Source organism: Oncorhynchus keta, chromosome 17, assembly GCF_023373465.1.
Source record: "Oncorhynchus keta strain PuntledgeMale-10-30-2019 chromosome 17, Oket_V2, whole genome shotgun sequence".
NCBI lineage: Eukaryota > Metazoa > Chordata > Actinopteri > Salmoniformes > Salmonidae > Oncorhynchus > Oncorhynchus keta.
In genome coordinates, this window is record NC_068437.1 from 25,124,693 (window position 1) to 25,139,103 (window position 14,411).

The 14,411-nt window shown below is 40.6% G+C and overlaps 1 protein-coding gene across 1 annotated transcript in view; it reads left to right on the forward strand.

The window, feature by feature from the left end:
- Positions 1-12,243, forward strand: part of igf1ra (insulin-like growth factor 1a receptor) — a 137,452-nt gene extending 125,209 nt beyond the window's left edge. The window contains exon 21 of the mRNA XM_052465749.1: positions 5,273-12,243. Within this exon, the coding sequence (XP_052321709.1) occupies positions 5,273-5,807 (535 nt within the window). The 3' untranslated portion in view covers positions 5,808-12,243. The remainder of the gene's footprint in view (positions 1-5,272) is intronic.
- The last annotated feature ends 2,168 nt before the right edge of the window (positions 12,244-14,411 follow it).

Here is a 14,411-nt window from a genome sequence, read left to right on the forward strand (position 1 = left end):
CGCCTCAGCAGTAAGCCGAGGACCATAGAAGGGATGCCACGGCCCGTGTGTGAAATATTTCCCTCATTCCCCATTCGTGAGGGTACGAGGCAACAGATCAGTGTCTGCTCATCAGCCCTATCCTGTAATAGAGATTTTTTTAATAGAGATTTTTTCAAATTTGACCTTTATTTAACTAGGTAAGTCTGTTAAGAACAAATTCTTATTTTCAATGACAGCCTAGGAACAGTGGGTTAACTGCCTGTTCAGGGGCAGATTTGTACCTTGTCAGCTCGGGGATTTGAACTTGCAACCTTCCGGTTACTAGTCCTCTAACCACTAGGCTACCCTGCCACCCCGGTGTTGTTCATTAATAACATGAGACTGTATACTACCCAGAGACCACTAAGGAACTGCAACAGAAAACCAAGATATACAGACAGAGCCTGAATTTCTAGGCTCATTAAGAAATGTCTGTCTGGAAAGTGGGAGAGAACAGCCTCCTTAGCTGTCAGGTGGCTCTTCTGCGTATATGCATTTCTCCTCTGCCTCTGATCTCAATGTGAAGGCATTCCCTTTTTTTCCTCCACTCTCCATGGCTGACCTCACCTTACAGAGAGGTGAGAGAGGGGCAAGTGTTATGCAGACACAAACCTCAGGTTTGTATGGCAGCCTCACAGTGGTGTCCTGATTGCAGGAGCTTGTGGGTTGTGTTACGCAGGGGCGGGAGGGTGAGGGTTAGGGGGATGGTTTATATGGGAAAAGCTGCTGGTCACTTCTACTGTAGTGAGTTAGTGAAGAGTTACATTATAGAGGCCAGTAGGGTTGCAGAGGTGAACACTGCTGTAATCAGAGTCTGGGGAGAGAGGGGTATTTCGTATTTTATTAGGATCCCCATTAGCTGTTGAAAAAGCAGCAGTTACTCTTCCTGGGGTCCACATGAAACATGAAACATGACATAATACAGAACATTAATAGACAAGAACAGCTCAAGGACAGAACCACATTAATACCTGTTTTTTGTTAATAAAATAGGAAAGGCACACGTAGCCTACATCTCAATACATACACACAAACTATCTAGGTCAAATAGGGGAGAGGCGGTGTGCCGTGAGGTGTTGCTTTATCTGTTTTTTTAAACCAGGTTTGCTGTTCACTTCCTTGAGATAGTTCCATGCAGTAATGTCTCTATATATAATAGTGTACGCTTTCATGAATCTGTTCTGGATTTGGGGACTGTGAAAAGACCCCTGGTGGCATGTCTGGTGGGGTAAGTGTGTGTGTGTCAGAGCTGTGTGTAAGTTGACCATGCAAACAATCGGGGAGTTTCAACACATTGTTTTCTATAAAAAGAAGTGATGCAGTCAGTCTTGTTTCTTTTAAAAAGAAGTGATGCAGTCAGTCTATCCTCAACTCTTTACCAAGAGAGACTGGCATGCATAGTATTTATATCGGCCCTCTAATTACAATGAAGAGCAAGACGTACTGCTCTGTTCTGGGCCAGGTGCAGCTTAAATAGGTCTTTCCTTGCAGCACTCAACCAAATGAATGGACAATAATCAAGATAAGACAAAACTAGAACCTGCAGGACTTGCTTTTTGGAGTGTGGTGTAAAAAAAAGTAGAGCATCTCTTTATTACGGACAGACCTCTCCCCATCTTTACAACCAATGAATCTATATGTTTTGACCATGACAGTTTACAATGCAAGTCAACGCCAAGTAATTTAGTCTCCTCAACTTGTTCAACAGCCACAGTATTCATTAGCAGATTCAGCTGAGGTCTAGAACTTAGGGAATGATTTGTACCAAATACAATGCTCTTAGTTTTAGAGATGTTCAGGACAAGTTTATTACTGGCCACCTATTCCAAAACCCTCTTTAAGTGTTTCAGTAACTTCATTAGCTGTGGTTGCTGATGTGTATATAGTTGAAATCATGCCAGTGGCAGGTCATTGGTAAAAAATAGGAAAGAGTAGAGGGCCTAGAGAGCTGCCCAGCGGTACATCACACTTTACATGTTTGACATTAGAGAAGCTTCCATTAAAGAACACCCTTTGAGTTATATTTGATAGATAGCTCTGAATCCATGATATGGCAGAGGTTGAAAAGCCATACCTCATACGTTTTTTCAACAACAGGTTATGGTCAATAATATCATAGGCTGCACTGAAATCTAACAGTACAGCTCCCACAATCTTCTTCTTATCAATTAATTTAAACTAAATCAGTCATTTGTGTTAGTGCAGCACATGTTGAGTGCCCTTCTCTATAAGCATGCTGAAAGTCTGTTGTTAATTTGTTTACAGAGAAAAGCATTGAATTTGGTCAAATACATTTTTCCAACAGTTTGCTAAGAGCTGGCAGCAAGCTTATAGGTCTGCTGTTAGAACCAGTGAAGGCCTCTTTACCACTATTGGGTAGCGGAATTACTTTGGCTTCCCTCCAGGCCTGAGGACAAATACTTTCCTCTAGGCTCAGATTAAAGATATGACAGATAGGAGTGGCTATAGAGTCAGCTACCATCCTCAGTAGCTTTCCATCTAAGTTGTCGCTTCCACAAGGTTTGTCATCATTGATCAATAACAATAATTGTTCCACCTCACCCAGACTAACTTTACAAAATTCTCATTTGCAATGCTATTCTTTAATTCTGTTTTTTTTTATGCATAAATATGATAGCTCACTTTTCGTTGTTGGCATTTCCTGCCTAAGTTTGCCACTTTGCCAATAAAGTAATCATAAAAATGATTGGCAACATCAATGACAGAGAAGACAAGGAGAACATAATAGAGAAAGGGATGAGTCCTATTTGAAAGGTTTTACCGCGTGTATCATATCTTTAATTAGTTAGGAAATTCTGATTTTCAAAGGGCTACTTTCCCTCAAAGCTGAATTATGGGCATGAGTGACAAATGAAATATTTATACTAGATAGACATTTGTGATATATCTGAACTATTGTTCTATGGTAAAGGATGACTACACATTCGGTCCAATGTTAGGGAGCTGCATGAAAAGATATGGTTTTCTGAGTGGTGATATTGGGGAACATGTTAATGGTCTACAGCTAAAGATTCCTGTTTACGTTAATGGTCTGGCATAGCATAGGTTGCTCTCTCTAGCTCTACTCTGTCCAGCTTTGGTTTGGTTATTTATAATGTTGTGAACGATGCAACGTTTACATATCATGATGTGAGTGAAATCTGCTAAAAGGTCCTGGAATGTGTTTGTGTGTGATGAGGAGCTGAGTGCTGACAAGCAGAGAGGATATACTGCAGCGTATTCACATCAACGAGTGTTACACACAGCGACAGATGGCTCAGGAAGAATTTGCAGCAGGCCAACGCCAAGCAGACAGGTTACTCTGGAGCGTGGGCTCAGCTCCAAGCATTACAGACATTTTCATGGGAGGTCTTGGAGTCGGGGTTTAGTTTAGCCATCTGAAAGACAACTTTAAGAGACTAACTGAGAGGGTGAAAAACAACCCATGGCTGGTTAAAACATAGTTTGAAGTTAAGTGTCTGCTTAACTACCCAGAATGCTTTGTTGCAGAGAGGCTAGAATACCCAGCTGTACAGGCTGTTGTGAGATCAGACAGAGAGAGGTGGCTGCTGGGAGATAGAGGGAGATGACTGAGGTGTTTATGAAGGTATTCTGAGGCTTTAGAAGGTATTCTTAGCTTGTTTGTGTATAATTTAAGATGTGGTGTGTGGGGGAGCACCGCACCCAACTGTAATGATTCTCCTTTTATTATGTTGTTTTGACGTTTTCTGTGTTCTGTCGCTGGCCTTTCACAGTATGTTCATTTATGATTTACTGTCTACACTATATATACAAAAGTATGTGGACATGCCTTCAAATTAGTGGATTCGGCTATTTCAGTCACACCCATTGCTGACAGGTGTATAAAATCGAGTACACAGCCATGCAATCTCCATCGACAAACATTGGCAGTAGAATGGCCTTACTGAAGAGCTCAGTGACTTTCATCGTGGCTCCTTCATAGGCTGCCACCTTTCCAACAGGTCAGTTCATCAAATTTCTGCCCTGCTAGAGCTGCTCCGGTCAACTGTAAGTGCTGTTATTGTGAAGTGGAAGCATCTAGGAGCAACAACGGCTCAGCTGCGAAGTGGTAGGCAACAAGCTCAAAGAACGGTACCGTCGAGTCCTGAAGCACATATAGTGTAAAAATCATGTACACAGTTCCAACACTCACTACCAAGTTCCAAACTGCCACTGGAAGCACAATAACTGTTTGTCGGGAGCTTCATGAAATGGGTTACCATGGTCGAGCAGCCACACACAAGCCTAAGATCATAATTCGCAATGCCAAGCGTCTGCTGGAGTGGTGTAAAGTTTGCCACCACTGGTCTCTGAAGCAGTGGAAATGCCTTCTTTGCAGTGATGAATTACTCTTCACAATCTGGCAGTCCGACGGACAGTCTTTGTTTGGCGGATGCCAGTGTAAAGAATGTGAAATAGCTAGCTAGTTAGCGGTGGTGCGCGCTAAATAGCGCTTCAATCGGTGACGTCACTTGCTCTGAGACCTTGAAGTAGTGGTTCCCCTTGCTCTGCAAGGGCTGTGGCTTTTGTGGAGCGATGGGTAACGATGCTTCGTGGGTGACTGTTGTTGATGTGTGCAGAGGGTCCCTGGTTCGCGCCCGGGTATGGGCGAGGGGACGGTCTAAAGTTATACTGTTACACCAGGAGAATGTTACCTGCCCGAATGCATAGTGCCAACAGTAAGGTTTGGTGGAAGAGGAATAATGGTGTGGGGCTGTTTTTCATGGTTTGGGCAAGGCCCCTTAGTTCCAGTGAAGGGAAATCTTAACGCTACAGCATACAATGACATTCTAGACAATTTTGTGCTTCCAACTTTGTGTCCACGGTTTGGGGAAGTCCCTTTCTTATTCCAGCATGACAATGTCCTCATGCACAAAGTGAGGTCCATACAGAAATGGTTTGTTGAGATCGGTGTAGAAGAACTTGACTGTCATGCACAGAGCCTTGACCTAAACTCCATCAAATACCTTTGGGATGCAGGTGTCCACATACTTTTGGACATATAGTGTAGTTGTACACATTCTACGGTATATTATGATGGTACATTCAAACTGAGATACTATGTATAGTTTCCCATCGTTGTTTGTATAGAAAGTTCTGGAAGTTATTTGGTTCAGTGAGTATAAGAAACATTTTCATGGGCTCTATGATATTGCTGTACTCTGCCATCTTCTGGTGAGAAGATGTAATGATATATGTATTATTGAGATTGTCTGTGTGTTGCCCTTAGGTTTGAACTGATGCGGATGTGCTGGCAGTACAACCCCAAGATGCGGCCCTCCTTCCTGGAGATCATCAACAGCCTCAAGGAGGAGCTGGAGCCTCCGTTCAGTGAGATGAGTTTCTTCTTCAGCAAGGAGAACAAGCCCCCGGACACTGAGGAGCTGGACATGGAGGTGGAGAACTTGGAGAATGTGCCACTGGACCCTGCACCCAGCAGACCCCCCACTGCCGTCCCTCAGCCCTCCCAGGGACCTATGGGGGCCACACGGGGCTCAGCGCCCCCTCCTCCCCAGCAGTTATCTCCAATACAAGGCCCTTCTAGTACCCTGATGGGACCTGGCTCCCCCTCCACCTCAGCCCCTGCTGCCTCTGCCTCAGCCTCCCCAAGCCTGGCTTTGGACAAGCATTCAGCACAGGTATCGGCCAACGGGCCAGTGGTAGTGCTACGGCCCAACTTTGAGGACACGCAGAACTACGCTCACATGAACGGGGGGCGCAAGAACGAGCGGGCGCTGCCACTGCCCCAGTCTTCAGCCTGCTGATCTCTAGCCCCCCTCCTCTCCCCTCAGCCAGATCACCCCTCTCCGCCTCCTCTTCTCAGACAGGGTAACATAAACTTCTCCTCCGCTTTAGTTCTAATGGGGGGGATGGATGAGTGAATAACTGACAGACATTATACTACTCTACTGCAGTAGGAGTCTTTTCTTTAAAAAATTAAATATTAACAAGATGTATGATTGAATCCTGAGACTGAGAAACAGTACAGAAACCTGTTAAAGCATTTGGAGCATGGTGGCTCAAACAGAACTACAACACTGGGGAGCTCTGGTGTTTCCTTCTTGTAGAGTATTTGTTACTTTTCTTAAAAATCCTTAAAGAAAGACAAAAATACAGACTTATTAATATTCCCTGACTGACAGGTATTGTAAGTGAGAGACAATAACTTATTTTAAGCATATCTGCCAGCAGATCCGACAGAAGAGCACTTTTTGATGATCTCAGAGAGAAGGTTGTATATATCTGATTGTGTATTTCTATACAAACACATGATTCTCTTGACAGTAAGATAGAGCTCCTCTTCCACACTTCTTTCCATCAATATACTTCTCCTCCCATATTTCAGACATTGATGTGTTCTGGACTAGGCTCATTGGTTTTCCTGTCAATATTCCGGGGTAGGAGGGAATGTTTTCAGGAGTGGGTAGATCGAGGAGGGGCTATTAGAAATCTGCCATATGTTTTATGCCAAATCAAAGTGAGCAATTTTCTCCCTCCTGCTCTTCATTTCTCTCTTTGATTGGACATGGAGAGAAACACAATCAAGCATCATAAAACTCCCACATTGCTGTTTTTTTTCTTTTTCTACTTCACAATTACAATCAAATTGTAAAAGGAATTTGCCTGTTTTCTTTTCTGAGGTTTTTCAGGTTCACATCAGAGCCCTTATTTGGAGTCCTATTTAATTGTATGTGTCATCTGAGAGATGAAAACACCAACATCACCAACAGAGACATTGAACAAAAAGGACGTGGCGCCAAAAATACAACACATACAGAGACAAACCTGAAGTAGAAGGTATTGGATCAGTTCTGATACAAGGAGAACTAAAGGACTTAACAGAACTCCACGTTGTGAGCACACATAAGTCTGCTAAAGGCATTGTACACAACAGGTATTTTTTAGACTAGTCATTAGTCTCTCTGTACAATTCAAACATTTATATAAAGGTCTTACAGTTGTATGTTAGACCTTAGGATCATTGTCACACACACATCATTGGTTTGTCACTTTTATAACTTTTATACGGTTCAGATGTTCTCTTCTATGTCTGTACAGAATAAAGCTGCTATTTTTTTCTTTTTCTTTTTTGGATGTTATATATATAAAGAAATCCTTCAGGTTGACTATTTTATGATCTCCACTACAGTCCATTTCTTATGCTTCATACTTCTAGCAAAAAAAATATTTAAAAAAAATGACCTTTCTCTCTTCTTTACCCCAGAACAGGTTGTCTGTATCACAACATATTGTCCATTGCCTTTTATTTTTTTATGAACATGTTTTTCTTTGCATTATTTTTTGTAGATTTCTATATAATTATCATTATTATTATTATTATTATTATTAGTTCGAATGGACACCGTAGCTCCGTTTGTGAGTGTGTACGTTTGGCACCCTTTTTGTACCAGTTGTCTAGTACCTAGTTATTGCCCCCTAGGTGCAACTTAATCTCAGGTCGAAGTACATGTTTTGCTTTCTCCATACATTCTCATTACTGTCCTCTGCTTGTTTCACCTCTCTGTTGAGTCCAATAGTGCCCTCTCCCCTCCCCTCCAGCCCCACACTGAAATGTGCAGTACACCTGCCTCCCCCAGTGCCTCCTTTTGAAGTCAGGATTAGTTGCACAGGATCTTCTTTTTTCTACTGGATCTGGTGTTTTAACCCATTCATTTTCCTGCCTCTCAATTGATAGGGCTAATTGGGTTGTCTTGTTTGCCTTAATGATCCCAACCACTCGCCATCCTCTCAAATAATGCTCATCCATAATCAAAGTTCTCTTTTTGTGTCTTAGATTTCAAGTGCAGCATTACTGCTTATTCTCCTTTATCATTAATTTAATTTGTGTTGTCATACTCATTCTCTTACAATCAAAGTGAAAACAGTTTCTATTGTTTGTCTCCTTAAACATGGCACCTGTACACCAAATAAGGATGGGTTAAAGTCCAGGGAAGTGGTCACATTTCAATGTCATGAATTGAATAGGTCTTACTGGGGGTGTCAGTATGAAAAGTGTTTTTGAAGGATTTCTCCTCATCTTTTGAAAAAGTTTCCAGCGTTGAAGTTATTCTCTGTAGGATTGTTATTTATTTTTTTATTTTCCTTTTGTGATATCAGTTTAAATCACTGTATAAATGCCCCTTCATTCATTATAAAGTTGGATTTTTGATATGTACTTTCTTTGGTGTCATGGCTGGGGGACTTTTTTCCCCTTCCCTTCAAGTATATATCTACCTCACTCTTTTTAAGTGTGTATGAAAAGAAAAGTACGTCTCTCCTTTTCTCATTACTCTGTATAAGGTTATAACATTATTAACAAAACACACCACACCCAAACCCGGTTGGTGTGGAGATGGGATGGCGCTAGGGTGGCTCTAATTATATCTGGTCCCATGCTTAAAAAGTTCTGTATCAACTACATGTCAAATCAAATTTGATTTGTCCAGAATACAACCTTAGCGTGAAATGCTTACTTACAAGCCCTTAACCAACAATGCAGTTCAAGAAATATAGTTAAGAAAATAATTGCTAAATAAACTAAAGTTTTAAAAAATCTAATCAAAAAGTAATACAAGAAAATGACATAACAATAAGGAGGATATATACAGGAGGTACCGAGTCAATGTGAGGGGGTACAGGTTAGTCGAGGTCATTTGTAAAGTGACTATGCATAGATAATAAACAGCGAGTAGCAACAGTGTAAAAACCAACGGGGGGGGTCAATATAAATAGTCTGGGTGGCCATTTGATTAATTGTTCAGCAGTCTTATGGCTTGGGGGTAGAAGCCTTTTGGTCCTAGACTTGGCGCTCTGGTGCCGCTTGCCATGTCTGACTTGGGTGACTGAAGTCTCTGACAATTCTTTTGGGCCTTCCTCTGGCACCGCCTTGTATATAGGTCCTGGATGTCAGGAAGCTTGGCCCCGGTAATGTACTGAGCCGTACGCACTACCCTCTGTAGCGCCTTATGGTCAGATGACGAGCAGTTGCAATACCAGGCGGTGATGCTCTCGATGGTGCAGCTGTAGAACTTTTTGAGGATCTGGGGACCCATGCCAAATCTTTTCAGTCTCCTGAGGGGGAAAAGGTGTTGTCGTGCCCTCTTAAAATGTTATGCTGGTCCAAAGATTTTAAATGGAAAACAGTATGTTTGTAGTTCAGCTGAAAGTATGAGGAATATAATGTATGTGGTACAGGTTATATTATGGCTTTGATTTAATAAAAGAGGATGACTGGCATGTACTGTATTGCACAGAAAATGGCTCTATTCCCACCCTCATGGTTCGAGCACTAACATGCTATCCGGGTTACCTAATAATGCTAACTTAGAACAACATTAAATTACTATTGTGATGGGAAGTATTCATCGAAAGCTACATGAGGTACACTATGTATTGGTAGAGAGCATGACACAGCCACCTCAGACATCCCATCTCCACTCCTCTGCAAATGATTTCACAACTAGAAATCCTCTGATCATACAGCTGGTAAGAAGGGTGAAGCTGAATGGTATCTTCTTATTTTTCTATTGTATCATGTATTTAGGTCAATTTTAAGCAAATCAATACATTGCAGTTAAGCAACATGTGGGTAAATAAAAATGGGAACATTGCATTTATCATCTTTGATCGTTTAAGACATTTTGCAATGTAATATATATTGGGAAACCAGGTAGATCAGAGGATGTTTGGCTTTAGCCTGAATTCTGGACATCTAAACCACTACTGACATTGAAACAACTCCAATAGAATGTTTGCCAACACTGGCTTCTGGTTTCAGCTTAAACATTTCTTCATGTAAAAATGTTAATTGATAATATCCTATGTATGGTGATGTAAAGTATGGATTTCCCCTGAAGTATAAATGACGGCACTTATTTCTTTGAAACCCTCCTAGTGAAGACAACATACTCATATACTCCTAGACTCAACTGCCCCACAAGTCCTCAAAGTTAGTGCTACAACAACAAACAGAGCTTTGTCGTTTATTGTTGCTGGGAGCAGTTGAGTGTAGAAATCACCAGCATTAGAGAAATACTAGGTCAATATGGAGTAATTGTGTTATACGAAGGCATATGGTTAGGACACCACACACTCTGTCCTGGGAGGAATGTCTCAAAGCAGACTAACTGTAGGAAGAACATCTACAGCCATCTGCTGCTGCTCCACCTCCTCATGCATCTGTCAGACAGGACACTGTTGTTTCCTCTGTACTCCTTCATCATCTAATCTCTCCATCCTATCCACCTGCCCCCAATGACTAACTTTTCTAAATAACACCTACAAAGCTCCCACATTCAAATAATGCAGTTATCTTTTTTTTGTATCTTGTTAAGATTTTTGAAACCATTCCAATTGGCTTGGAATAGATTTATCAGATTTTTCTACTGTCCCTTCATCGTAATCTTCTTCATCGTCATCCTCATTGTGATTATTCATAAGACTGCACCCTCTTTCTCTATTCTACTGCTGCTGATAATAACACTGCTTCAAAGACTGTCTCAATCCGTGGGTGTAAATCCTCTAAGACTATGCCAATATCAATGGAAGTGTGGTTGAGATGGCGGCATTGGATTTAGACCTCAAATTCTCATTAGATGTATTTTTCAATAGATTAAGGGTCATTGAAAGGGGAAGATCCAATTTTGTCGAGCAAAAGACATGTGGAGCTGAGGGCATATTAGAGTTTATACTAGTTGCGGAACAATATTTAATTTTTTCGGTCGTGGGATGGAGAAAGGTTTTTGGTTCACAGTTCAACATAGCCTGGAAGGCTAAAGTGTTCTACAGTATATTCTGAAGTTATTATTTTTGAGAAATCAATTGGGGGGAATGAGTGCAGCAAAAAAGACTTGGTTGGATGAATGGCACATTTCCAGGAACAAATGGCTTTATACTGTATATATGCTACCAGATTTTAAAGAAAGAATCTAGGTCACCTTTTTAATGCTAGAATCCTTAGTTGAAACAAAAACAAAATAGTCAACCCAACTCTTTTTTTGATAAAAGCTGAGGGATGGGCCTGGAGAAATGTTACCACTCTCAAATATATAGACAGAACTGACCATCCATGATGTCAAAATGTACATTTTAACCATATTTTGAAGCTACAGTATACAGTGTTTGTTTACATTGATGTTGTTTACAAACATTGGAGAAAAAAAAGAAGTTATATTTGGGGTTCTGATCAGGTTAGACAGTGGAATTAAGACCTGCGGTATTTAAAAGTTATATTCATCAAGAATCAATGGGTATATATCAATAATTCATAAGTCCAAAAATGTATGTAGCAACTAATGATTCTAGCTTTAACAAGAGCCTTGCGCTTCTGTTGTTGAGTACAGTATAATGGATGGGAGTGTTTCACAATTAGATTTAGTGTTTCAAGTGTTGGTGTCTGTAATGATAAAAGATACAGATAAGTGACATTTATTTCTTCTTATTTTCAGTTATCAAAATGGGTTAAAGGGTTGTCCTGTTGTGAAGTGAATATCTGTTTTTATGGAACGCTGCCAGAGTTGTTTAGTTACCAGAAGGTTACAGACCTATTATACCCATAACTCAACCAAACACATGGACATAAATAGTACAGGCATGTCCAGTAGATTACGGGTAGTCATGGCAGAGAGTAAATAACATGACTAGAGTTTTAAGAAGAGTTGTTTACAGTAGATAAATAGTTGCTTTTTGCATTGCCAGTTTGCATGGAGATAAATGGAGATCAAATTGACTGAAAAGGTTGCATTTCAATTCTCATTCATATTCATGTAATTGTATTTTCTTCCGAATGTTTTATATGTAAACTTCAGGTTTATATGAGATGCATCAGTGCAATCAAATCGCAATAATGAGCTTGAGGTTTATCAGTATAATTTTTCAGGCACTGTTGTTCTGCTTAGCATTCTGACAACTTCAAAATGGGCCTTGATCTACTGAGAATATTTTACTTGTTTTTTTATTTTCTTTACTTTCACAAAATCTGAATCGCTGTGTCATTTCATTGATTGGCAAATAGATTAGGTTAAACAGCTTGGCTAGACTGTCTTCTTGCAAGTTCTGTATCTGAGGCCTCCTGTTTTTTTCATGAGTAGAGTTGAGCTGGTGTATTTTTGACATGCCATTCTCTTAATGTGTATCTATGAGAATTTCTTGTATTTTCTTTTTTTCTTAAATTTTGAATAAAAAAGTGAATGAGAAAGATGACTTTTTGTGATGACTTATTACTTATGAATGATAAATTATCCACATCTCAACATACCTGACTGTATAATTGTATATTTAGCAGAATGACTTTCTGTTGATCAAATCAAAAATCAAATAAAATTGTATTTGTCACATACGCCAAATACAACAGGTGTAGTAGACCTTACAGTGAAATGCTTACTTACAAGTCCTTAACCAACAATTGTTTAAGAAGTTAAGAAAAAAAAGTGTTAAGTAAGAATAAAAGTAACAAAAAATTAAACACCAGCAGTAAAATAGCAAGTGAGACTATATACTGATACAGTATGAATAGTAACAAAAAAACATGGCCATCATCTAACACACCTGACCTTCATGTCTATGATGGAGTTCAGTCTATCTCGTCTTCCTTCAATGCAGCAATGGTTGACAGGACAGAAGCCACACACATCTCTGTAGCCATTGTTCTTCCCTGTCTGCTCTAGAGAGATACCCCTAGAACCCAGGGCTATACCAAGATGTATGGCAAACTTTGAACCAAGCCAAAAAAATGTGACTGTTCAGGTTTGGGTATTAAAATCTCGTTTTTGAGGTTACAGGTGTTGTGCGTGTTCTTTCTGAGTGTTGATTCTAGTGGGGTTAACACCAATAGGATTGAAATTGAAGCTACTGCCTCCCGGGTGGCGCAGTGGTTGCGCCAGCTGTGCCACCAGAGACTCTGGGTTCGCGCCCAGGCTCTCTCGTAACCGGCCGCAACCGGGAGGTCCGTGGGGCGACGCACAATTGGCCTCGCGTCGTCCGGGTTAGGGAGGGTTTAGCCGGTAGGGAAATCCTTGTCTCATCTCGCACCAGTGACTCCTGTGGCGGGCCGGGCGCAGTGCGCGGTAACCAAGGTTGCCACATTGGTGCGGCTGGCTTCCGGGTTGGATGGCGCTGTGTTAAGAAGGAGTGCGGCTTGGTTGGGTTGTGTATCGGAGGACGCATGACTTTCAACCTTCGTCTCTCCTGAGTTGTAGCGATGAGACAAGATAGTAGCTACTAAAACAATTGGATACCACGAAATTGGGGAGAAAAAGGGGTAAAAAGGGGTCAAATTTAAAAAAAAAGAAATTGAAGCTACCTGCAGTGAATAAATTAAGTGTTATTTGAATCACAGTGGAATCAACATTGCTTGTTGTTGTTGTCACTTGACTATGTTTAGTTAATTTATATATGGGAGGGGCTTCATCATATTTCCCAGCATGCTTTGTTTCAGGTTGATTTTTAGAAAAGTATGCTTTAATATCTATGGTTCTGCATGCACATTGATTGATTAATTGATCTAAGAGAAATAACTTACATTTTTCTAAACTAATCCAATATGTAAGTGGGGACTTATTGCACATGTTACTGAGATGATTGTTCTAGTTTAGATGGTTTAGGTAGTCGTTTTTGGCAAATTGCATTCTGAATGCAGATTATGGATGATGAAAGGTTCAAATTGTTGACTATATGTTGACTATATGGCTGGATTCCAATAGGAATGACAAATTACTTCACACCCAGCATATTGTGACTCGCGGGTCTGATATGGCCCATGAGCCAGAATTTTCAGACCACAATGTTGGGAGAACGATTGGCGACAATTAAATGCCTTATATAATGTATGATAATGAAGGGTTTACTTTTAATTCAAACGCATTTACTTAAGCAGTCACTTAGTGAAGGCTAGAGGCCTGAAAATTAATTCATGAAACATTCATGTGTCTGTCACTAACAAACGCAGTCATAGGTAGGCAGCTCTAACGTTCATTAGAAAGGCACCCTGGCAAATATGTAAATAAGGCTTTACACCCTGTAGCACTACATATGTTATTCCATAACACAGAAAACGTTACAACATCAGCTCTAATAAAGTGTTAATTTAAGTCGGAATTTGTAACACACACTGTGTTGGGGACTCAACACTCTGGGGGTGTTCTTTATCACCACTTTGAAGTGTTAGTTTTACGCTATTTCAGTGGGTCACTTATCATTTCTAAGAAAGATTTAACACCGTGGGTCTTACAATTCTGATCTAACGTGCTGTGTAGGAGCTACCTACCAACAAGGACTTACTAAATATGACCAAAAAGCTCCCAAACCTGGATCAAAATAAAACAAAACTGTCGTCCAAAGGTGAACACCAGAGAGCTCCGTTCCAGTAGCGA